The 26,797-nt window shown below is 39.6% G+C and overlaps 1 protein-coding gene and 1 non-coding gene across 2 annotated transcripts in view; one reads left to right on the forward strand and one right to left on the reverse strand.

Annotated features, from left to right (window-relative positions):
- Positions 1-3,955: 3,955 nt before the first annotated feature.
- The window catches only part of PALLD (palladin, cytoskeletal associated protein), a 244,492-nt gene continuing 221,650 nt past the window's right edge, over positions 3,956-26,797 (forward strand). Inside the window, exons 1-5 of the mRNA XM_037993683.2 lie at positions 3,956-3,978; positions 5,566-5,671; positions 8,124-8,198; positions 13,188-13,329; positions 13,848-13,871. Coding sequence (XP_037849611.2) covers positions 3,971-3,978; positions 5,566-5,671; positions 8,124-8,198; positions 13,188-13,329; positions 13,848-13,871 — 355 coding nt within the window. The 5' untranslated portion in view covers positions 3,956-3,970. The remainder of the gene's footprint in view (positions 3,979-5,565; positions 5,672-8,123; positions 8,199-13,187; positions 13,330-13,847; positions 13,872-26,797) is intronic.
- LOC119623924 (U6 spliceosomal RNA) lies at positions 9,236-9,344 on the reverse strand. Its single transcript, XR_005240026.1, has one exon. It is a non-coding gene; the product is annotated as a U6 spliceosomal RNA (small nuclear RNA).

Consider the following 26,797-nt stretch of genomic DNA (forward strand, 5'->3'; position numbering starts at 1 on the left):
TCTCTCCTGCACGATCTGCGCCTCGTCCCCACACAAGCTTTACCACTTCCCAGTTCTATCTCTTCATGCCAGCAGATGCCTGGCAGGTGTGTGTGGGCAAGGCATGAAGCTAGGCCCTCTGAGGAACCCACATGTGCGCACCTCATGAAGGTCACGTGGTGTGGGGGGAAGGTCACAGACCACGAGGCTCAACCACAGGAGTGCCTGTCACCACTGCTTTCTAGTTATGTGACCTTCTGCCAATTAGGTTCCTTGGTTTCCTTATCTATAAATTGGACGTAACTCGCTTCTTAGTGAGGTTCGTTATGATGATGATTAAATGAGGTAAAATGCCCCACAGACGCCAGGCACACAGAACATACTCAAAAATCGGTAGTTCCCTTCCTAACCCAGCGTCCATCCTCAGGGAACTCAGCATTTTCTAGCAGGTATGATATTCTAGGTGACACGAGTGCTGTAAACAAGAACGCTGGGAGTTCAGAGAAAGAGCACGGAACAGTGCCCGGGCGGACCGCGGAAGATAGCGTGTCAGGAAAAGACGTATAGGAGTTTCCTAGGGAGTGAAAACTATGACTAAGGGACAGGCATGGAAAACAAGCAGGGAGAGAGAGTCCCCACCTTCTCTGGGTCCTGGGGGAGCCTTCTTTGCCACCATCCTTAAAATTGCAACCCCACGGGAAGTCCTATCACGGCCCATGCCCCTCCCCTGCTTCATGATTTTCTTGCTTCACTCACCACCGTATCATGTACTTATTTCTCTTCTGTGTCCTCACAAGGGCAGAGGTGTGTGTGTGTGTGTGTGTGTGTGTGTGTGTGTGGTGTATGTGGTGGGTGTGGGTATGGTGTGGGGGAGTATGGTGTGCGTGTGTGGTGTGTGTAGTGTGAGTGTGGTTGTGGCGTGTGTGTGTGGTATGGCGTGTATGTGTGGTGAGGTGTGTGTGTGGTGTGTGTATGTGCATGTGTGTGGCAGGGTGTGTGTGGTGTGTGGGTGTGATGTGTGTGGTGTGGGTATGGTGTGTGTGTGCTGTGGGTGTGTGTAGCATAGGTATGGTATGTGGTGTGTGTGGTGCGTGTGTGTGGTGTGGGTGTGTGGGGTTAGTATGGATGTGGTGTGTTTGCGGTGTGTGTGGTGGGGTGTGTGTGTATGGTGGGTGGTGTGTGTGTGGTGAGATGAGTATGGATGTGTGTGGTGTGTATGTGTGTGGTGGGGTGAGTATGGATGTGTGTGGGGGTGTGTGTATGTGTGTGGTGGGGTGAGTATGGATGTGTGTGGGGGGTGTGTGTATGTGTGTGGTGGGGTGAGTATGGATGTGTGTGGTGTGTATGTGTGTGGTGGGGTGAGTATGGATGTGTGTGGTGTGTATGTGTGTGGTGGGGTGAGTATGGATGTGTGTGGGGGGTGTGTGTGTGTGTGTGGTGGGGTGAGTATGGGTGTGGAGTGTGTGTGTGGTGGGGTGAGTATGGATGTGTGTGGTGTGTATGTGTGTGGTGGGGTGAGTACGGATGTGTATGGGGGGTGTGTGTGTGTGGTGTGTGGTAGGGTGAGTATGGGTGTGGTGTGTGGAGTGTGTGTGTGGTGGGGTGTATGTGTGTGTGATGGGATGTATGTGTGTATGGTGGGGTGAGTATGGATGTGGTGTGTAGGGGTTGTGGTGGGGTGTGTGTGTGTGGCGGGGTGAGTATGGATGTGTGTGTGGGGGGTGTGGTGTGTAGTGGGGTGTGTGTGTGTGGTGGGATGAGTATGGATGTGGTGTGTGTGGGGGGGTGTGGTGTGTGTGGGGGGTGTGGTGTGTGGTGGGATGTGTGTGTGGAGTGGGGTGAATATGGATGTGGTGTGTGTGGGGGTGTGTGTGTGTGTGGTGGGGTGAGTATGGATGTCGGGTGTGTGTGTGTGGTGTGTGGTGGGATGTGTATATTTGTGTGTGTGTGTGGAGTGGGGTGAGTATGGATGTGGTGTGTGTGGGGGGTGTGGTGTGTGGCGGGGTGTGTGTGTGGTGGGGTGAATATGGATGTGGTGTGTGTGGTGGGGTGTGTGTGTGTGGTGGGGTGAGTATGGATGTCGGGTGTGTGTGTATGTAGAGTGGGGTAAGTATGGATGTGATGTGTGTGGTGGTGTGTGTGTGTGTGTGTGTGTGTGTGTGTCTTCACTGCGTATCCCCCTTATGGAGTGCACACCATAGGTGTGCAGGTGGACTCGGCTCTCTGAATTAGGGTTACATAACTTGAAAGTCCAAGAAGTTCTGGCAAATAGAGGTAGAAAATGAAGTTGGAAATCATGAGGGTCATTAAATGACAAATTTGGGGTTTTTTATGTTACTGAGTAGAGACTCTAGTCATCTCATTTTTAACAGGAAAGGCGTGCTCTAAATCATCATTGATTCATCATTGATCTAGGGCAATGATGAATCTGAGAAGGAGGAGATGGGAAGACAAGAATGGTTTATGGTAGTCCAGGCCCCAGGCAAAGAAAGCCTACACTGGATGGTAGACACAGAAATAAGTAGGCAGGGACAGCAAACATTCCATCAGAGTTACCTAAACATGGCTGTTTTCAATGTCAATAAAAGACTGGAAAACATATCACAGTGGAGTCACTGGAAGGAATACCAGGCAGCTATACGAGAGAACACAGTGAACGTATGTATTCTAAATCCACTGATAGGCAAAAGTGGCCAAATGCCAAGTGAACATGTCATGTGAATCCATTTGTATAAATATGTACATAAATGTAAATATGTTGATATGCTGTATTAAACTTATCTGGGCCATGTGCGGTGGCTCACACCTGTAATCCCAGCACTTTGGGAGGCCAAGGTGGGCAGATCACTTGAGGTCAGGAGTTCGAGACCAGTCTGGCAAACATGGTGAAACCCCCTCCCTACTAAAAAAAATAAAATACGAAAATTAGCAGGGCATGATGGCACATGCCTGTAATCCCAGCCACTCAGAAGGCGGGAGAATCGCTTGAACCCAGGAGGCAGAGGTTGCAGTGAGCCAAGATTGCGCCACTGCATTCCAGCCTGGGTGACAGAGCAAGATTCCGTCTCAAAAAAAAAAAGAGACTTATCAGGAATAATACACATCAGACTTAATGTGGTATTTGGGAATGGCATTTAGGAAGGTACCCACTGATCTTTACTATTAGGCTGCATGATTCTGTGCTCTATGGTTATTTTCCTATAAGCATGTATTATTATATAAAAGAATATAAATGACCCAAGTTAAATGTATCTTGGAAATATTAAGAATATACTTCGAACCGTTGCAATTTTTTAAGTCTGTTGCCTAAAATCTCTTGACATGAAATATGCAAACATCAAAATTTGACTGCAGTTTACCTTTTGACTAAAAATCTAGTAAGTTGACCCTTTATTTAAGAACAGTAATAATGCAAATGAATTTGGGAAGGCATGATCCAAAATCAAAGGCCCTCTTATTCAAGAACAGAACCGCTGTCATACTCAGTTTTACCCAGGAGCCAGAAAGCATCTTCTGATTAATGAGTAATAAAGACATTATCAGTCCTTACCCTGCAATCTCTGGAGAAGGTTACAGTTTAAAAGCATGGATGTTCTTCACACAGACACACACACATCTTTATTTCATAGTTTATAGCCATTTAAAAGTACGGTTGTGATGACCACGGTGATAAAAATGAAACTAATAATAAATCTGCCATTAAAAGTATATTGCTTTGAAGAAACCTATTTATAGTAGTACTTTTTTAAAATGAGTTTCTGAAGAAACAGTACAAATAAAAAATGGTCTGAGCCTGAATCACTCTATTTTATTGTGTGTTTCGGTCAAAAAGACTTTGTATGTTGTTTTATTTAAGGGAAATATAATTCTTTGCAATTATTATAGGTAACACTGATATCTTAACTTTACCATTATCTTTAATACTTTCCCAGGTGCCAGTTCAACAGATTCCGACAGTGAAAGTTTAGCTTTCAAATCAAAAGCTGGAGCTATGCCACAGTAAGTGCCTACAGTTCCATCGATTATCTGGAAACAAAGAATGGCAACAGAATGGTTGGGGTATGAAACCATGCTTGCTGTGCTTTGAAGAAAAAAGTCAACTGATGTTAATCAGAGACCAAATACTGAGGTTGGGACACAATTTTTTTTTTTTTTTTTTTTGAGACAGGGTCTCACTCTGTCACCCAGGTTGAAGTACAGTGGTGCAACATGGCTCACTGAAGCCTTGACCTCCCAGGCTCAAGTGGTCCTCCCACTTTAGCCTCCCAAGTAACTGGGATTATAGGCATACACCACCATACCTGGCTAATCTTTTATTATTTTTTGGCAGAGACAGGGTCTCACTATGTTGTCCAGGCTCATCTGGAACTCTTGGACTCAAGTGATCCTCCTGCCTCAGCCTCCCAAAGTGTTGGGAGGGATTATAGGCATGAGCCAACATGTCCAGCCCCAACACAATTTTTAACTTGTAAATTTGAACTTTGAAGTCTGCATTTCGTCATTGATATGCCAGAATTTTACCGTATGCAATGTTAGTTTCAAAGACAGCCATCTAACTTAGTCTAAATGTATGGAAAGAGAAGTCACATTAAGAGAAAATCAGTTAAATCATTACTAAAATGTGAGGACCAATTTATTTATGCAAGTTGGAAAATATCTAATTAGGCCAGAAGTAGGTTTTCCTTTAGATACAATCTATTTTTATTTAGATCTTGTACCTGAAATTCACAAAACTTAGTTACTCCTACAAAGACATACCAATTATTAAAATGTTAATATCTTAATTATTTGGCAAAAATAAAATCTACCAGAAATTTGTATTATGGAAAACTCCATAAATATTGAGTCTGTTCTAATAAATTTCTTTTATCTGCTAGTATGTACATAAAAATTATATCCATTCAGCATCAAATAATCAGTGATGCTAAAAGGACCTTGTAAGATTATTTGACCACCCCTGATTTTTGATAAGGAGCTCAAGTTTAGTGAAGTTACATGGCTTGCTTTAGATTTCACAGCCAGCTACTTGGCAAAGCTAGGCCTAGAAACCAACTTTTCTTAATCTGTGAATACCTCACTAACTTATATGCACTAAGAAAACACAAAAATTCCAAGATACCCACAACAAAATTAGAAACCAGAACAAAGAACAGCTGCTAGACTTAAAATAGACAACAAAAACTTTGAGTTAAATATAGGACCCTAACCCTAAACATTTCAAATCTCTGCTTATTAATAAAGATTGGATTTTTTCCAAATATTTTCTCTTAGGATTTTCAAGTTTAATATGTTAGCATCTTCAGCAGTGTCTCAGTTACATCAAGCTACTTTTCTTTTACTCATGTATTGATTTTGCTAAATGTCTATAAGGTACATTCTATAAGGTACATGCATATACTGACCACAGTTATTCTAGCTGTTAGTTATGCATTCCCATTGTGGAAGCAATTACAGTTGAAGTGGGTTGAGTATGCAAAAAGAAACCTAGCTTTTCTGTTGAAATGTTTCAAGGAATTATTTCTGCTAAAAAAGCAAAACAAAACAAAACAAAAAATCTGACTAAACACTCACCTTCCTATTTTCCAGAGCTCAAAAGAAAACAACTTCTGTTTCCTTGACAATAGGATCATCATCTCCAAAGACAGGGGTGACCACAGCTGTGATTCAACCATTATCTGTCCCTGTGCAACAGGTAAGTATGCCTTGAGCCAGAGCCCATAAGGGGTCGAACTCATCAGCAAACTTGTGGATTTTAAGAATATGACTTTTATTCTAACTAGTATACTCCCTTGAAATATTTTCTGAGTAGACACAAAATTCGGAGCAAAGAAAATTGTAGGTAGGGTTTCTCCTTTCAGTTAAAATAACCTTTAACCAAAGCCACACCACCAATTAGTCAACATTTGCATTTCCATTGGGAACTTCTTTCTCTGACAGCTAATAACCTGATAAAATAGTATCTGTTTTAGCTGTAACTATTTGATTATTCCCTCACATGTATATGCTCTTTCATTTAGCCAAATTTATTAGCTCATTACAAATTAAAAGACAAGTCTGCATACCAACAAAAAGCTTTCCCACTCCTAAAAGCTAAACAAATGAGAAAAAAAAACTCAAATTCCTTGACTTCACCATGCTTTTTGATCTTGCTTTTATTTTATTGTAAGACTGCTATAGCCCTCAAAGAACACTAATATAAACTAATGGAAAGTAATTGTAGTGAGTTTATTTTGCAAACACAAACAATATGAACTTTAAAAAAAAAGTTAAAAAAATTACATCTGGATGTCTCTAAATCATGATTTAATGAATATGTTCAAAGACAGCACTCACAGAAAGGTTTTCTCCCACAGTCTTGAAATGTAAACTCATTCCTAAGTAATGAGTATGTCTTACAAGTGTCGCCATGTCCTCCTTCAGCCTTTATTACCTATTGAATGATCAGGGGTGTTTCAGCCACTATAGAGGCCAATATGTACTATCGATACATGGAAAATACAAACAGTAGAGAGAAGACATTTGGGTCCATAAACTTGAATCAACCAGTATCAGTTACTCAGAGATAGCATATATAGTACATATTTCCTTTAAACCACTTAACCAGAGTGGAATTTATAGAAATATTTGATTAAATCAATGGGCATTTGTTGTATTTGATGTTTAAATATTGATAAATATTTATTGAGTGCTTAGTACTGTGCTAGGCATTTCATGACAGGAAAAAAATGTCACCCACCCCATTCCCAAATAGGGTGAATGTGACAGAATATATTTACATGTAAGACAGAAGCCTAGAAATAGATACACACACATCTAGATACGTAAATACCATAGTAATGTAAAGAGTGTATTTTTGAATGGATTAAATTCTACGAAGACATGGAATGGAAGGTAGTTTACCCCATGTTTATAGTTGGGAGAATGAAGCGCCCAGAGAAACTCCTTCACTTTTTTATTGCAGGCAATGTGACGTCAAGTAGTGCTCTGGAACCAGACTGCCTGGGTTTGAATCCCAGTTCTACCACTTCCTAACAGAGGAACCTTAAGCAAATAATGTAACCCTTCAAGCCTAGTGTTTTCATCTGTAAAACGAAGATGATAACACCATGTATCTCACAAGTTTGTCCTGAAGATCCAGTGAGTTTATCTTCATATGACACTTGGAACAGTCCCTGGCATAGAGGAAATATTAATACTATAATTAATTGTACTATAATATAATTATATTTATTTATATTAATTTAGTATAATATAATTATACTAAAATATAATACTATAATTAATACTATAAGAGTGTTCACATATTCTTGGGGCATAAAAAGACAATAAAAAGTGAAACCTCTTGAATCACAGGCCAGTAAAGTCTTCCAGGGGTAATGAATAAGCTCCATTACCATCCTAGCATCTCTACAGCTCTGCCAAAATTCTTCATGATGTCCCGTGGCATATTTAGACACATGATACCAGATCACCATCATCTTGGGTTAAGAAGCTAACAACAGCTTCCGTACGTGAATAAATCCAGATTATTGAAAAATAAGAGATAGTTCACAAAGAAATATTTTCCATTCACTACTCTGAAATCTTATAATATTTCTCCAGAGATGAATGTCATTCAATAGGTATTTTAGCACCTTTGTTTTTTGCACGTCAATAAAAAAAAAATTCTTTTCTCTCCTTTCCCATAATCCCTATATCAAAAAAGAGTACAAGTTAAATAAGGATAGGTAGATGTTTGATAATTTACCCTCCACTGCTGATAGCCAATGGCTTTTATGCATTGAATCCAAACTGTATTTAAAAATAAAGTATAATGTCTACAAGAACTTTTAAAAAGACCCGTGTGGAAGTCCCACACGCAGAAATCCATTTGGTAATAGCATTTAAAAACTCATGGATCCCCAAGGACCCAGAGAACTTTTACCTTGAATATCCTTTTGAACAGAGAAGAGTAACAGATGTGAGATGAGGAAGTGGAACAACGTCTGTACTGTAAGAGTAGACAAGTAAAATGATGTATGGCGATACTTTCATTCACTCGTTTCATTGAAGTGGGGCAATCCCCATAATGAAAGGTTTCTTCAGCCCATCTTTTAGGCGATTTATATATTTAGAATTTGATCCATGTGTCTCTGCTTTTGCAGGTTCACAGTCCAACTTCATATCTCTGCCGACCTGATGGAGCCACCACTGCCTACTTTCCTCCTGTTTTTACAAAGGTCTGACATCTGGAAGTCTCATTCTCTGTGTTTGCTGGTCCTTCAATTTCATTTACATGTGGCTTCATGTAGCAATCTTTAAAAATTAAAAGGAAGAGATTAGTAGGCTGATTACCATGGTTACCTTTGGGATTAAATAGATATTCATTGAACAACTGCCGTGTGACTATAATCTTGTGATGGGTTCTGAGAGATGTGAGCAGGAACCTGGTAGAGCCTAAAATCTAGTGGGAAGCCAAGACAGGTAGAAAAAAGATTAAAAAAAAAAAAAGAAAAACTGCTGTGTAGGAAATTGCTTGGGAAATCTAGCAAGTTTTATAGAAATTCAGAAAAACTGACTAATTTTCCATTTGTCGAGTCCAGAATTTGCATTGCCAGGCTGAATGGCATCCATTTCATTGGTCAGCCTCTCAAGTCAGAAATGGTTCCATATAGCATTTCTTCTCTTCCTTTTTCCTTTTTCCTTCCTTTTTTTTTAGAGAAAATTATAAAACTTTATTAAAAGACATTTTAAAAGGCCCAAATAAATGGATACATGTGCCATGCTTGCAGACCGACAGATTATATATAAAGTCATGACTCCCTGATTAATCTGTATTTAATGTAAATCTGGCTACAATTCCAACAGCTTCCTGGATATTTTTGTTTTGTTTTTACTGTAAATTCTGGGATACACGTGCAGAACATGCTGGTCTGTTACATAGGTATACGTGTGCCATGGTGGTTTGCTGCGCCTATCAACCCGTCATCTAGGTTTTAAACCCTGCATGCATTAGATGTTTGTCCTAATGCTATTCCTCCTCTTGTCCCCCACCCCCCGACAAGCCCCAGGTGTGTGATGTTCCCCTCCCTGTGTCCATGTGTTCTCATTGTTCAACTCCCACTTATAAGTAAGAACATGCGGTGTTTGGTTTACTGTTCCTGTGTTAGTTTGCTAAGAATGATGGTTTCCAGCTTCATCCATGTCCCTGCAAAGGACATCAACTCATTCTTTTTTATGTCTGCATAGTATCCCATGGTATATATGAGCCACATTTAAAAATATGGAACGCTTCACGAATTTGCGTGTCATCCTTGTGCAGAGGCCATGCTCATCTTCTCTGTATCATCCCAATTTTAGCATATATGTGCTGCCAAAGCAAGCACAGGTTCCTGGTTTTTAATTGTTTGTTTGATGTAGAATTTAGCAACCTAATTCGAAAAGTTGTGTGGAGGAAAAACAATGGCTAAGAATAGCCAGGGTACACCTGAGGAAGGAAAATAAGGTAGTGTTAGGAAGGAGTGGGATTTGTCCCATGAGATAGCAAGACATTTTAAAGGGATAGTAATTAGGGCAGTATGGTCCCGGTATGAGGCTAGAGAAATTGATGTATAATCAGAGTAGAGCCCACAGAGATACTGAATACTTACAGAAACTTGCAAATCACTAGAGAAAGAATTGATTCTTCAGCAGAGGTGAAAAAGTATCCAGTTGGACTCCTACCTCATACTTTTCACAACAAACAATTCCTAGTAAACTAAAGACAAATGTGAAAGCAAATCTATAAAACTTTTGTGAGGCAGAAAAGAAAAGCGTTTTTGTAATCTCCATTTAAGGAATGATTTTTTTTCCCTTCAATTGGTTGAATCCAAGCTTTATAAAATATCTTTTCATAAGCAGTTATAGTATTTCCAGTTGGGCACAGGCAACAAATAATAACAAGTGGTAACAACTTGGAAACTACCCTCCTAGCTAGGCTGCTAAAAAAGAAGTCATGTAAAACCCTGCCTAAAACTATGTCGATGTGATAACCAATGAAGTCTTCCTTTGATGTTAAGAACAGAACGTGTTTACAGAGGGGTGGACACTCTACATTTAGGATGTAGTTTAAGAGTTTTGCAGAAGCAGCTTCCCAAGGTCATCACCAGAAAAGGGTGTATTGCCCGATGTATTGGTAACCAAGATATAGTTGATTTGGGGGTGCCAGGGCCCAACACGCCTCTTGGTTTAAATAAATAAAGTCCATGCTAGTGGCACAAGGGAAGGAAGAAAGGATGTGAAGTTTTACTTTCTTTCACTACTGGGCTTTCCCGCATGGGTCTGGCATGTGTAGATGTTATGGAATTCCTCCTGGGCACCAAGAGGAACTCTCAAATACTAAGTACAAAATCCGGTTTCCTCCCTCGCAATCCAGCTCCTGCAACATAGTCATTCTATTAGTGGTCTTTCCCCTTTCCCCAAAAGAAAACCATGAAGCATTCTTTGTGCTAACAGCACAGCTTTAAAGAGAAGTAAATCAAAACTCTGTTTTTTATATAGGTTGATTTTTAAGAACTCTCAAACTGTCAATTCACTGGAAGCTCAGAGCCACGGGAAGCTCAGAGCCACTGGAAGCTCAGAGCCACTTCTCCAGCCTTCCACTTTCTGTGTCTGGACCATGGAACATCTCTCTTCTGCAGGGCTGTTCCCTTCCTTGAAGCATCTGCTTTTCCCTTTCTCACTTTAGGCAGCTTCTGTCTCTGATTTGCAGGGTCCTTCTAGGCCTGGTCTCTGGTTTTGGAGGGGTAGGTTTAGAAAATAATCCTGCTGATCTCTGTAAATCAAACTAGCCTTTACTTTGTCACTCACAGCACCTTCATGGGACTTTCTCTTAGGCATGATGATGACAATCAATGGCAGGTGGGCTGGCTTTCACAGTCCAAGGGCTGCCTCCGTCTGTTTTCTCATGCTACTCTGGAAAAGATTCCTAGGTCCTAGGTCTCACAGCTGGTCGGAGGCAGAGCCAGTGCTCCTGCCTGCAGGCCACCTGGCAGATTGGTGGGTTGTGGACCACAGGACTGTGGGTAGTATGGACGTACATGTGACATTTCTCCCCAGATAGACCCCTCCAAGGAAGCACAGTGTCAGGCGAACTTGATGGTATGGCAAGAGGGGTCCTTCTATGGATCCTGAAACCCCCAGGGCTCCAAGATACTACACAAAGTAGATGATCCAGGTTGCCATGTGCATCCTGTAAAGGTTGGCTTTCAGTCTGCTTTGGGACTCCTTGTTATGTTCCCGAAGGTTCTCCTAATGGCTTACTATGTTTAGCCATGGCTTTTGCCAAGATAAAAATGTTAGCTCCAGGAGGATCCAAATGGCAATCCTGGAATAACTGTGGAGCTTTGACTGCTTAAGTTGCTTGGCATCTACCCATTTCCTACATCTCTGACTTTCTGACACTGAAAAAAAATGCATAATCTTAGGAATAAATCAAAGTCTCTTTTGGTGCCTCAAAGCTGAAGCATGAAAAATATTTCAGTGCCATTTGTAGTCTATCCTGAACAGCTTCCTGGACAAGCCTAGAGACATTTAATAGGTTAACCCATAGAAGCGGGACCCCATAAGTGACATTTACCCTGTTTTGATCTAATAAATTAGCTATTCTATGGACCCAGTCACAAAGAAAGAAAAATACTATTTAAAACCGGAGATTTTCTCCATTTAAATATAAGAAAGAAGAAAGAATGAAGTCAGAAATAGTTGATCATCTAAACCTTTTCACTTAAAGACATTCTAGTTAACTACCAAAATGTTTATCAAATGTCTTCTCAGACTTCACATTAGACTTTTATAGTTCTGCCAACGTCATAGGCTTTTAGAATTTCCTCAGCGTTTTAGCACACTTATTGCAGGACATTGGTGACAGAATTGGTTTTTCCAGAACATCATTTGTTGTCCCATCAAGTAATTTTAGCACACATGAATACAAGCAAACAAACAAAAAAATTCACACTTCCTAATGTGAATTTGTTTGCTTTTAGTCTATATATGGGTAAGTTATGTTTGAGTTATTTTGAGAGTCCTACACCCCACATTTGATCCAATATTCTTTTTTTGAGATGGAGTCTTGCTCTGTCACCCAGGCTGAAGTGCAGTGGTATGATCTTGGCTCACTGCAACCTCTGCCTCCTGAGTTCAAGTGATTCTCCTGTCTCAACCTCCCCCAGTAGCTGGGATTACAGGTGCCTGCCACCACACCCAGCTGATTTTTGTATTTTTAGTAGAGACATGGTTTCACCATGTTGGTCAGGCTGGTCTCGAACTCCTGACCTTAGGCAATCCACACGCCTCGGCCTCCCAAAGAGCTAGAATTACAGGCGTGAGCCACCACGCCTGGCCTAGATCCAATATTCTATAGTCAGAAGTTTAAATAGCAAGAAAGTTTAAAGGGCCCTATTGCTAGTTAATTCTGGAGAAGAAGGGTAGAGAGAAGATATATGTGAGGGAAATATTAATGTCCTGATATTTAAGAACAAGTATAAAAGCTTTACCTCTTTGTATCTATAAAGCCAAATTAATTTCTAATCTGTTGGATTGTAAAGATTTATTGGTCTGGAGCTGGAGTGCGGTGAGGGACAACAAAGGCAGGAGCCAAGAAGGAGGAAATGAAAGTCAATAAGGAAGAAGTGCAGCATGTTTCATTACTTTACTCAGAATCTCAAAATGAGAAAATACAGAAACCCCTTAGCGTAATAAACTCAACATCGGAAACTCGTCGGGCAGAGGTGGTACATGAAAAGGCTGAGGCATGTGAAAACAAATGCATGTCTTTTTTCTCTTCTTGTCTGGTTTTCCTAAGAATCTACTTTTATTTAGAGTGTGATTGTTTCAAGAAATTCACATTCCACCCGCTTCCTCTTAAATGTAGATAAAGAAAGTTAACAGTGGTTACCATCAAATTCCATAAATGCAGAGCAGTCAGTGCAAATTCGCAGACAGGCCAGAAAGCTCTGCAGGACTTTGGTAAACTTTACTCATTTTATGACTTGGAGAGGGTGAAAAGCTGATAATCAGTGGGTTCAAAGGTGTTTATCCTTACCTGAGTCAGTACTAATTATTTTATGATGCAAGTTTTGCATTTTGTGTTTGTATCTGTTTTGTCTAGGATTTGGAATTTTTCTTCTGTGTTGTGAAATTGCTTAAAAATGCACCAAAGTCTGATGGGGTACATTTTCCTTGAATTTCAGGAACTTCAAAACACAGCTGTGGCGGAAGGCCAGGTGGTGGTTCTGGAGTGCCGGGTCCGAGGGGCACCCCCTCTGCAGGTCCAGTGGTTTCGGCAAGGGAGTGAAATCCAAGACTCTCCAGATTTCCGAATTCTACAGAAAAGTAAGAAGTGCCCGTGTCCCGAAATCTGACCATTTTATTCTCTCCAGCTTCAAGAAAACCAAGAAGGGCTAAGTCATTGAGATGAATTGATCTCTATTTTCAAAGAGTGGCAAGATCAGATAATCTACAGTGTGTTGAAATCCAGTAATGGAAACTGTGACCCCCTTGAAACTCTATTGAAAGTCATATATTCTTTCTTCTTAAAAAATGCATATATACATTTGGACTCAAATTTGCATGAATAATTTTAGGAGGTTCACAAGGCTCCTAGAGCCCATCTATGAACTGCAGTTGGAAAAATTTCCTAGTGTAAGTTGATACAGGAATTTGAGTTTCTATGTTTTACAGAAACATAAACTGATCTATCACTTTATATCTTTTGTATGATGGAGTTTGATTGTAACATTTCTTCAGTCACGTCCTAGACAAGGTAATGGAAAGGAAGAAGTAGGTTTTTTTATTCATGGAATCCCATTCTAATACTTTGTTCTAATTTATTTTTTTCATGTGGCTAACAGAACCTAGATCTACAGCTGAACCTGGTAAGAATATTTTGAGGGTTTTTTTGGTGGGAGAGGGAGCGGATAATGTATCTTTTGGGTCTCAATAGTTCTTTGTTTCTATCTTAAAGCCGTGAGCAGAACAATGTTTTTGTGGTTCCCTGGAAATGTGAAACCCCCTTAAAGACAATATCTTCTTTATCATGGAGTCTGTGCACTACATTTTACATCAGTGTCTTTATTAGCAAAACATCAAGTTCCATTCAGACAAGAAGGTCAAGCTCAGTGACTTCAGGCTTTTTAAAATACAGTCTTTTAGGCTCAGAAAGCAAACTAAGCTGATGATGAAAAAACATCCTCCTAAAATTCCAGTAGAGAAGGACAATCTACTGCATGTTTGTACTGATCAGAACCCACTAACAACCCCAGCTTAGAAATGTGTCTCAAAGGAGAGCAGCTCAAAGAAGTAAGCAAAATGGACCCCCAGGCATTTCTCATTTATGTGCTCTGAGCCATAAACTTTTACTATTCTGCAAGTATAAAGAAAGTCATCTTGCCCCCAGATCACTCTTAATTATCAGGTCGTTTGACCAGATCACAGTGCTATGTGATCCAGCTGTTCCCTGCCTCAGACATATTGCATGTTTATGGTTCCTCGTGGACTGAAACAGTGTTTGTAAAGGAACAAATTTTTGTCTAGGTACTACATCGTATGTCCTCCTCAAGACTATTTTCTTTTGTATTTTTCCTATCAGCAGAGTCACAGTTTCACTTATTTCTGAACAAAGGGTAGAAAAACAAGTCATTTTCCTGTTTCTCCTGTTTGTTCCTCTGCTTCAGTGTCGAGCGGATCTTGCCACATGTGTCTTAGGAGCCATGACCTTGCTCTGACTCTTCCTGGGGGAACTGGAAAGTTCTCTGTGGGCCACTGCAGGTCAGATTACTGCAGTCAGTCCCTGAACCTCTCACGTCTGTGTACTGGATCTTTAAAAGCAGAGTTTGACCCTATTAGGATCCAAAGTTTGAGGGAGGCTGAGTAGCATCCTTAGGGAACAACTGGAATTGATCTGCCTTCCTGTCATGAATTACAAGCAGAGCAAGTCACCCCACTTAATGTGTCAGTCATCACATCAAACAGTGTAGTCACTTTCCAGACTGTGGAAATATACAACTGCATATTTTGTCTGTGAAATGTCTTAGAATAAAATTGCATAATACTACTTTTCTGATACATGGATTTTCTGAGATTAAATCTGCTGCATGAGCTAATATGGGAATCCTGTAGGGAGTTAGGGCACATCTTGTGCGTTTGCTGTTTTAAACAACTTTAGATAGATAGGTAGATATAAAAGTAGGAACCAAATATCTTTTATCTACAAGAAATAGCTTATTATATGAAACAAACCTATAAAGCAATTTATGTCTTTTAATGCTTTGTGTATAAATAAAACTAAAATTTTGAGCCAAAAATTATAAAAATGTTACTGCTAGCATGACTTAAGGCAGCCTTTGACATTGCGTTTTGGATTCAGAGTGAACTCCTGCGACTCTCTTTTCATTGTGGTGTTATACGTTGTCATCATGCACATAGGTGATGATGACTTATCAAATGTAGGTTGGAAAATCGCAAACTGTCATCTGTAAAGTCAAAACATTGGTTAGAAACTGAGCAGCTTAGTTTTCAGTATGTGTATATTTGAAAATCGAAAACACTCAGAATATACTGTCTAAGGAAGAATAAATTTGGATGAGAAGGGAGGAAGGAAACATCTCCACTGAGCCCTGCGTCCTCATCACTTACCCTACACACACTCCTTCTGTTTCAGATCTACCCTGCGCCCTGCGTGCTCATCACTTACCCTACACACACTCCTTCTGTTTCACATCTACCCCGCGTCCTGCGTCCTCCTCACCTACCCTACACACACTCCTTCTGTTTCACATCTACCCCGCGCCCTGCGGCCTCATCACTTACCCTACACACACTCCTTCTGTTTCACATCCAGCCCGCACCCTGCGTCCTCCTCACTTACCCTATACATACTACTTCTGTTTCAGTTACGGTTTGCTGCTTTGCTTCTAGAATATAGTTTTGATCGTGAATTATTTAATAAAATTAGTCCTAAACAGCTTCATGGAATCACCTGACCTCTAGAACGTTCTTCAATGCCATTTGCTTTAACGTAGCAAAATCATGCAGAAAAGAGCAAGATATGGAAGGCTTTCCTTTTAAATCCCTTGTCCTAGCAATGCAGAAAAACTTTTCCTCTGTGTGTTCACTGAATTTTCTTATTTACATACTTAGATCTGAAAGCATTTAAGAAAACAGACTCCTTCATCCCAACTACAATAATAGCATTTTCTGAAAAATTTCTCCTGGCAGAGAAATATTTCAAGCAAATCTGTCAATACACCAGAAACAAGTATATAGTCAGGAGCTATTAAAAACTAACACAGTGAGTTTTCCTGACCGATGATTTCTCCACAGTTGTTTTTACCATGACACTACGAGACTTTCTTCTTTCCCTTTTCCACCGTTAAAATGCTCTGCTTCAGGAAATCAGCAGTTGGCATGCAGCATTAAATAAAATCCATGATCATATTTTTTAAACAAAAAAAACCCTTAAACACATGAATGACTACTCAAGTGACTAATTATATGAGTTGTTATGAGTAAGAACTTCAGAACAAGCAAATGTTACAGCATATTTGTGCTTAAACAATGTTCTATCATGCCTGTCAAAACTAGGTATGATTCTTTTACTAGTTGCCAAGTGTTTTCCTTACATTGACCTTGAAGTTGCTGTGTCAGAGGAAAAAACAGAAAATAAATATGACTATTTACCTTCTTTAAATGACCTGATTGGCTTATATCTAATGGACCTCTGAGCTATTCAACTGTATGGAAGTGTGTAGGAGCTGGCTTCCCTAAAAACTGTTTTCTTAGCCATTGTTAAGTGGAAGGAAGAAAAACAGACATGACTACAATACATCTGAGGCAAGAGATACATTTTATAGGACTAGGTCAGTGATATTTTCCAAATGCTAACACATAAATAGCCTTTGAAATTCAGGAAAACATTTAAGCATTCTGTTTTTGTTACTCTTTCTTCCTACCCTCTTCCTTTCCTTTAACAGAGACACTCTTGTTCACTCTCTCCCATCTCTTTCTCTCCCCTCACCTCCTTCATTCCCTCCCTCTCTTCCTCTTTTTCTATCTCACTCCCTCATTCTTTTTGTTTCTTTTTTTCTCTTCTCTTTACTCTCTTCCTTATTCATGGGCAAGATGTTTTAAAGCTCCAGAAATAAAATTGAAATTCCCTAGTACCTAGATATAGCCCCATTAGGAATTAGATATTTAGATAAAGAAGGAAATAGCAGGTTGTCTCCAAATGCATCTGTGCAACTGAAACAGGTTTTTCTTGTCACTGCTGCGTCGTATCTGTCTGATGTGTTTTACACTCCCCTCTCTGTCTAGACAGAAGTCAGCTTGCATCACAAATCTTTTCAGACTGTTTTGTGAATTAATAGCTAGTTAGCTTACTTAAGACCAACATCCGTTTGTCATAGTACCTTCTCTGACCTTCTTTGAAATTCTGACTTTGTACTGATAGAATCCTTCAAAGACTAGTCTGGGGGTGGGGGGCACAGAAGACTCATTTGACAGCTGTTAATACTCAGTCTCTTACTCACTCAGCTGTCTGGAAACAGCCACAAACTGTGTTGAGTTACTTCTATAGCACTGTCTAATAGCGTGCAAAATTAAAAACACAAAAACGCGTCTTACTGGTTGTGGAATTATACGTATAAAAATATATTGCCTCCTGCTTTCAATTTTAAGTTCTGCTGACCAATGTGACCCATGCTAGGTCTTGTGCAGTAGAGTCTAGGCTTTGATTCTGCGATTCGTAATATAAAGTAAGTTACGCTTAAAGGTACTAAGGTGCTGTTGTAGGAGGGCAAAGATGGGGATGTTTCTTGAGATCCCAGTAGATCGTATGCAGTAAAAACTTAATGCATGTTCTAGCTTAGGATGGTGGGTTGAACAAAAGTAGGCCGTATGAAACTTACAGTTCACCAAGAGTGTGACAGGTTGCCCTGGGGTGCCACACCACACTGACAGGGATGCTGTAATATATTTGAAATTTATTTATGCAAACACATTCAAACTTGACATTTGACAGATATGACACGATGACTGGCTTGAACTAGTTCAGAATTTCAACATTAGATCACCCTCCATTCTTTTCTATGACATAATCTCTTTGTGAAACTGAGTTTTTGATGAGTGTGTGATAAAAAGTAAGTACCTCATGAAAATCCATGTGAAACATGAAATGAGGCTGGCTCATCGAATCTGATTCCAAGAGAGGAGGCACAGTGCCCAGCAGATGCACACAGCCATTAGTAAGAAATAGTGGCTATTTAAGAATAAAATCATAGTATTTTTCTTTCAATTTATATGTAGTTTTAAATACTAAATTGTTTAGGCATAAATACTTATTAAGTTCTTTGGAAATAACTGTGTAACAAACATAACTATTAGTTATGTCTTTTGGCTTAGGGGCACCATTTAAAAAGTATTGAGAAACTTAGAGTCCCATGAACCAAGAAAGTTTGGTTTACTTTCTAGAGGAAGAGTGTCCAATCTTTCGGCTTCCCTGGGCCACACTGGAAGAAGAATTGTCTCGGTTCACACATAAAATACACTGACACTAATGATAGCTTATGCACTTAAAAAGAAATCTCATAATGTTTTAATAAAGTTTATGAATTTGTGTTGGGCCACATTCAAAGCTGTCCTGGGCCACATGCGGCCCAGAGGCCACGGGTTGGACAAGCCTGCGCTAGAGGGAGAGGAGGAAGACTCAAGACACGTTTGAGTACACACCAAAAAGAAAATTGAGTGGGTTTTGGAATTCTAAATGCCAAAATGTGCCTATTTCCAGTCCTCTTCCAGGACTCACATTCCAGCCTGCTGGCCTGTGAACTTTACCTCTCTCAGCAGAGACTGAAGGATTCTTCTCTGGGCAATTTGAACATCCCGAGAGAAAAAACAAATCCAAAGATAATGATTTGGGAGTTTCTGTTATAAAGATGCCACTTAGATTGTGCTATTGGGAAGACCAAAGTGGATAAGTTCCTCTCTTGTACTCAGAGCTTAATAAACTCCCATCCCCGTCAGACAAGCAGAGATAAAAGGCATCTGGAGAAATCCTGTAGCATGAATGATACAGAAAAAAACAAGTGACCTTCCTAAAAGGGAACTTTGAGAAAATGGATTTGCAAGGAGAGGAAAATGTAAAACAAAACAAAACAAACAAAATATCTCTTAAAGGATATAAGGAAATCATTCCACCCAAGAAATAAAAATGAAAAGCTAGAAAAAAAAAAAAGAGAGGGAGGACACTTGAGAAACAGAGTTCTTGAAATGAAAAGGTTCATAGCCGAAATGAAACTTAAGCAAATGTCCCACAAAGTACAGCAAAATGACAAAGAAGGGATGTGAGAGAGAAAAGGCAACAAAATTACGAGATGTATAGCCGAATAACTGGAATTCCAGAAAGAGAGAAGAAAGAAGAGGCGAGAGACAGGATTATCAATGAAATAATTTTTTTAAAGTTCCCCCAACTGAAAGTTATCAGTTTCCAGATGGAAAAATCCACTGATTGCACAACATATGGAATAAACCCAAAGCCAAGCGCATCATCATGAAATTCAGAATTTCCGGGACAAGGAGGTCATTTTACAAGTGTCCAGGGAGAAAACATCAGGTTACATACAAACCAGAAAGATGCAAATAGCGTAGGCCTTCTCAGCAGTCACACTAGACACAAAGAGACAATGAAGCAAGAACTTCAAAATTGTGAAGAAAATTACCTACAACTGGGAATTCTGCCCCTAGGCAAAACTTCATGTGGAAATCTAGCAGAGATATTTTCAGACTTGTAAGGTCCCCCAAATTTTCCTCTGGAACCCAACAGTGTACTACACCACAGCAAGAGAATTCACCCAGAAAGGGCAAGATGTGGAGGTGGGGTACTGGAAGCAGGAGATCACATCGAAGCAAGAGGCAAAGGGCACCCCCAGGAGGGTGACAGTTGTGCATCAGGAATGAAGGGCAAGTTCAGATTGGAGCCGCGTGTCTCGAGAGACAAATGCAGTGAGGCTTTCGTCATTAGGAGGTTCATTGCCTCTGCCTGTCTTTTATTTGGATGACAGAATGGCAGGGCGGTAAGCCTGACCCAAAAACCTCGTCTCTACTTGGGCTGTCCTGCTCTCCCCTCCATGGACTGTCACCTGGATCAGCTGGGAACACTCATTTTACTGCCACAGAAGCGTTCTGCTTTGACTCGGTCCTGACATCTAGAAGTTGGCCATGTTGAGTTTAATTAACCATCTGTGCCTGAGGTTGCAATTTTTAAAATTTTTACAATCAGACCTTGGTGATGACCTTGAGCAGTAGGATATAAATAACTCCCAAATGCTTAGCGTTTCAGTAGTGGAACACTAGGCATAAATGGGTAAAAAGCAGAAAATACCAGCAATCTCATTGCTGGATATATACCCAAAAGAAAGGAAGTCAGTATATCGAATAGATAACTGCACTCCCATGTTTGTTGCAGCACTATTCACAATAGTTAAGATCTGGAAGCAACCTAAGTATCCATCAACAGATGCGTGGCTAAAGGAAATGTGGTACCTATACTCAATGGAGTACTATTCAGTCATAAGAAGGAATGAGATCCTGTCATTTGCAACAACATGGATGGAACTGGAGCTCATTATTTTAAGTGAAATAAGCCAGACACAGAAAGACAAACATCCCATGTTCTCACTTATTTGTGTGATCTAAAAATCAAAACAGTAGAAGGATGGTTACCAGAGGCTGGGAAGGGTATTGAGGGGCGGTGGGGGTGGGGGGTGCAGATGGTTAATGGGTACAAAAATATAGTTAGAAAGAATAAGACCTAGTATTTGATAGCACAACAGGGTGACTGTAGTCAATAAGAAATTAATTGTACATTTAAAAATAACTAAACGAGTATAATTGGATTGTTTAATTGGAGCATAATTGGATTGAATAACTAAAAGGATAAATATTTGAGGGGAAAGATACCCATTCTCCATGATGTGATTATTTCATACTGCATGCCCGTATCAAAACATGTCATGTACCCAATAAATATACATACTTTCTATGTAACCACATTTTTTTTTAATTTAAAAAAAGAAACAAAATATGGAGATGCCATCTCCAGCAATAACTGTATTCCTGCTGAATGCCCACATGAGATTCCACCAGACTGCCCCACTGAGTGAGCCTTGTATTTCCCAGACTCACTCAAGACCTTACCCACTGACTGCCCTATGGGGCTTTTGGAAACTTTCAAGGACACTGAATCTAGCTGATGGTCCAAGATGGTTCTTGGGATCTTTTTCCTAACAGTGACAAGGTTACCTTTTCTTTAGTCAACCAAGATTTGTGCTCACTACTCAATTTTTTTAAACTAAAGAATGCATTTTTTAAGGATATGGTAAACACATAAAGAAACTCAAAGGAATTATCTCAAAGGAGAAGGAAAATAAAATTGGGGAGAGCCTATGAGGTATTTCTAAAGCACTGGAAATGTCTTATTTCATAGACTTGAGCATAGATACACAGGGGTTCATTTCACTGTTATTCCTTAAATGGTACATTTTAAATATCCTTTATATATGATATTAAATACAGTTGACAATTTTAAAAAATCCTTTGCAATTTTTTTTTTTTTTTCTGAGAGAGTCTTGCTCTGTTGCCCAGGTTGCAGTGCAGTGGCACGATCTCAGCTCAGTGCCACCTCTGTCTTCCAGGTTCAAGTGATTCTCCTGCTTCAGCCTCCCAGGTAACTGGAATTATAGGTATCCGCCACCACGCCCAGCTAATCTTTGTATTTTTAGTAGAGATGGGGTTCTGCCGTGTTGGCCAGTCTGGTCTTGAACTCCTGACCTCAGGTGATCCACCCACCTCAGCCTCCCAAAGTGCTACAGGTGTGAGCTACTGTGCCCAGCCTCCTATACAAATATTGATACAAGCATTACATTTACCCACACCGGATTTCATCTTGTTGATTTTAGCTCAGAGTTCTTTCTTACCAACTGTGTTAGCCAAACCATGTGGTTTGAAAGGTAAAAGCTGGATTTCTTTTTTAGTTACTTGGGACAAAATAAAACATAGTTGCAAAGGAAGCCATTTATGAAAATGTCCCCTTATTACCCAGGGGACCCAGTAATCTTATCCTTGCTGCCTCATCATTTTATGAGTTTCCACAAACAAAATGGTATTTATTTGTATTTAACCAAGTGTTAAGTAGGTCCAGGAACTTGAATGCAATTCAGGGTTGCCTTCTGGGAGATATTGCTGTGACTTTGTAATTTTTAGGTAACTGTAAAGAACAGAATTTATCACCAGTGAAAACGTTTTCTGATTTAGTAATTTATTAAATGCCCTCAAATCAAAACCTTAGGAAATCCATACATGAGAAAATTACGTTAAAATGCATCATAATTAAGGTTACTAATAACTTTAAAATTTTCCACTTATACTGGAGACACTTTCTTTAGTACAGATAAGTAAGTCTCTAACTCCCTTTGTGTGACATAAGCAGTCATTTTCTGATTTCCATTCCTTACCAAAATTTATTTTACAGATGTCTTATACGTCTTTGTTCAAGTAAGATGCTACCAGATGAAAATCAAGTATTATAACCTGGCTCATCTCATTTCCTCATGACTTTCTTCATTTTTATAATGTCAGAACCATACAAGCTATGATGCTTCTTTCTCTCAACAAAATGTGAGCCTCTTGTCACTGTCGGATGAAATTTTCCTTGAGAAGAAAAGCGAGCAACCTTTGGGACATTGTATTAAAATTTTATCTAGTTAAAAAAATTATCCAGTAAAATTGCTGTGACATTTCAATGCATGACGATCACTAAAAGAACATCCCGGTGTTTATTTTTTATTTTTCTATTTTTGTTCTTTAAGTCTGTAATTTTTCTAAATGTTCCATGTGTCGTGAACTTTATACAGGCACATACCTTATTTATGCATGGAAGTATTCCTACAAAATCATACTCAATGAATTCCACTCAATCAACTTTGAAACACACAAAGGAAGCCTGTAGGAAAATTGGTCTTACTGAGAATTCCTTTAGAAAATAGTCTTTTTACAAAGGAAGTGTTTTTTTTCCTTCATCTAAATTTCATGCATGCATTTATTTAAAAATAATTATAGAGAGCCTACCATGTGTGAGATGCTAAGAATATGGCCATGAACAAAAGTTGTTTCTGCACTCAGAGGTTATATTTCAGGGAACCAGAAACTAACAAACTAATTACACAATAAATTATTTAACAGGTTGAGGTGGCACATAGTCCCAGCTACTCAGGAGGCTGAGGCAGGAGGATTGCTTGAGCCCAGGAGTTCAAGGCTGCAGTGAGCTATGATTATGCCACTTCACTCCAGCCTGGGCAACAGTGAAACCCCTGTTTCTAAGAAAGATTTTAAAAATAAAATAAAATGAAAATGCACCAACTTTATTTGATTTTGTGATTGTCTTCTAGTGTCTGCTAAAATCTCCCACTAGAGGCCTGGGCAACAGAGCAAGACCCTACCTTTATGAGTCAATCAGTGGATAGATAGATATTATTTAATTACCATTGTGATGATATTATTTGTGATAGATATTATTTAATTACAGTTGTGATGTCTCCAAAAAAGTTTACCATCCTAAAATTGCTTTTAGGTGGCAAAACTGATGAAGTCTAATTAAAAAAAAAGGATTCTCTGAGAAAGTAATGTTCGTGGGGAAACATAAGACTGCGTAGGAGAGTGCTAAGTACTCTGGGAGGAGTCAGGGCTTAGAAACTTATCAGAGCGTGGCTTCACAAAGAGCTGCCCTGGAGCCCTGTGTCCAGTGCTGAGAAGGCACTGATGTGCGAGGCACGGAAGGAGCCTAACGAGAAGCAGGGACCTAATTATGCAGGGCTTCAGAGACCACGTTAAAATTTTTTATTTTATCCTCAAAGTCATGGAAGGATGGGAGGATGATAACATTTCATTCTTATTAAGAGAGCCCTCTGATTTAGAAGGGGCAACTGTATATTTATCCTCGGGTTTTCTGAAAATGGCGTGACTAAAAGAACCACAAAGTCACAGAAGCATCAGAAGGAATTCTTTACAAGTCATCAAGATCATTGCTCTAAAACCACTTTATATTATCCCTACTGAATACAATTGTATCGCGTTTTTAAATGTAGGTTTCAAGTCACATGATTATGTCTATGTTTATAGTTGAAGCATCCTCAGGCATTGAACTGGCAAGGACATTTTTCTCAGTGTTCCCAGCACCTCTGGCTTTCCAGGTGTAGATGATGCAAGGTTGAGAGAAGTGCTTTCCAGAGAATGCTAAGCCCTGGGAAGTTAGTCCAGGGACGTAAGCCCTGGCTGTCCAGGCAGGAAGTGCCCAGCCAGGTGTTACTGAAAGCTGAGAAACCTTGACCACTCTCAGCAGCATCTGCGAAGGGAGAAGGAAAGTGACTGAGCACTGCCTGAAGCCCACTGCTCCAAACCTCATAAGAAGGGGCATTAAGCATGTCCACATTATAATGTACTCTTGACTCAGCTTATATCCTATTCCAAGGTGTCTTATACCTCAGAGGACATACAGCCCTTCCCTTGTGCAGATGAATAATTCTCATGAATCATTTGGATAATGAGATTAATTATAGTTTTTTCAGCATCGGGAAACTCTATTGCCTGACTTAAATCTTTCATTACTTCACTTTACATAAGATTTCTTGTATTCTGAACTAGGAAAAATGCAGAACAACTAGAGAGGCTTTGTGCTCTAGACAAAAAAGAGCATCAGCCAGGTGTGGTGGCTCACGCCTGTAATCCCAGCACTTTGGGAGGCTGAGGTGGGTGGATCACCTGAGGTCAGGAGGTCATGATCAGCCTGACCAACATGGCGAAACCCTGTCTCTACTAAAAATACAAAAAGAAAAAAAAAATTAGCTGGGCATGGTGGTGTGCACCTGTAATTCTAGCTACTTGGGAGGCTGAGGCAGGAGAATCACTTGAACCTGGGAGGCGGAGGTTGCAGTGAGCCGAGATAGCACCATTGCACTCCAGCCTGGGCGACGAGTGAAACTCCATCTCAAAAAGAAAGAACAAAAGAACATGCATGTGGGAGACTGGATGCCAACCTTCAGCATTTTGGCTCTAGCATTAATTAGCCAGGACCCTGAGAGAATCCCTTTGAACACCCAGGATTCATTGATATTGAGCCTGAAGAAATGAGGGATTTCACCTAATCAATCTCTTACAGCACTGATCTTGTATTTCCCCTTCTATGGCTAACCACACTTTTAACTCATTCTGTAACCATATGCATTCAATTTAAAAATTCCCAATCCCTTGTACCTTTCCAGAGACATCTCACTTTCCAAATGATTCATCTGATGTGAAGCTCCAGCTTGAATTATTTCCACACTTTCTATCTTCCTCTTCAAATGGAAAGCCAAGAACTGTGTATAGCACAGTCGAAAAACACAGGATGACTTCATGCTGTCTCTGTTATCTTATTGTGTTCCTTCTATTCAGTGAACTTTTTGATTAAATAATTGCTATACGTTCTGCATGTATGCGCATCTCTCAAACATTTATCTGGAAACCCTTTTCTTAATATGTCAATTACTCAGGATTCATTGATAATTATGGAGCCAGGAACTGTGCTGTGGGGCAGTATTTTTAAAGTGCTGCTCACAGCCCATAAAGGTGGATGGCAACCGCCATGTTATAAAAGTAGAATAAAAATAGTAGCACACACCTTGTGTAATAACTTTAAATATTCTTTTGTGAAACTTTTATGTTCATTATATATATGTGTGTGTGTGTATGTATGTATATGTACCTATCCTATACATGTGACTGGGTTAGACATAAAATGTATCTGTTCTGTGGATTTCAATCAAAAATGTTTGAAACCTATCTTTTTAGGACACAGTTCTCTATACTTTTCTGAAGATAAAAATAATCTGGAAAGGGCATTAAAAAAAAAGAACCCTTGGCCTCAACCCAGATCCACTAAATCAGAATCTCTAGGGGAGAGGGGGGTTCTGTGTAATCAATATATTTAACCAGTGAGTGCTCCAGGTGATTCTTCCCATCAAACAAGTTTGGAAAATACCACCATGAAAGACTCAAGATTCAAAAAGTTAACAAGAATCTCTACCCGATCTTATAAATAGCCGTGTCTCCCCATCCCAACCAGAATAACTCAGTCTTATTGAGGAATTAAGGAATATCTAATACAAATGTTAATAATGTTATAGCTACATCCTTGAGTGTATACCAAAGGCCACATGTAACATAGAAATAAAATTAGAGTAATGCAGAGTCCTGCCTGTTTCAGAGTTGCCAATTCATTTTTCTATCCTTTAGTTTTTCTTCATTGTTTTAAACAAAAATCACCAATTTAAAAATATCAAAATAGTTTAAATATACATTCTGCTTCATAGTTTTGACATGTTTTTATATTTATTTTTGTCGTATTTTGAATTGGTAAATATCATAATACATAAATACATAGAAGATACATTATTATATGTTATGGGAAAATAATTGTAAGTATTTATGGGATAAAATGCAAGCTTTTGACATATGTACACTTGTAGAAAGATTAAGCTAATTAACATATCCATTACCTCAAATACTTATCATTTCTCTTTAAAATACTCTCTGTTAGCTATCTTAAGATATACAGTACATTATTGTTGGCTGGGTGTGGTGGCTCATGCCTGTAATCCCAGCACTTTGGGAGGCTGTAGCAGGCAGATCACGAGGTCAGGAGTTCGAGACCAACCTGGCCAACATGGTGAAACCCCATCTCTACTAAAGATACAAAAAATTACCTGGGTGTGGT

Source organism: Chlorocebus sabaeus, chromosome 7 (assembly GCF_047675955.1).
Source record: "Chlorocebus sabaeus isolate Y175 chromosome 7, mChlSab1.0.hap1, whole genome shotgun sequence".
Classification (NCBI taxonomy): Eukaryota; Metazoa; Chordata; class Mammalia; order Primates; family Cercopithecidae; genus Chlorocebus; species Chlorocebus sabaeus.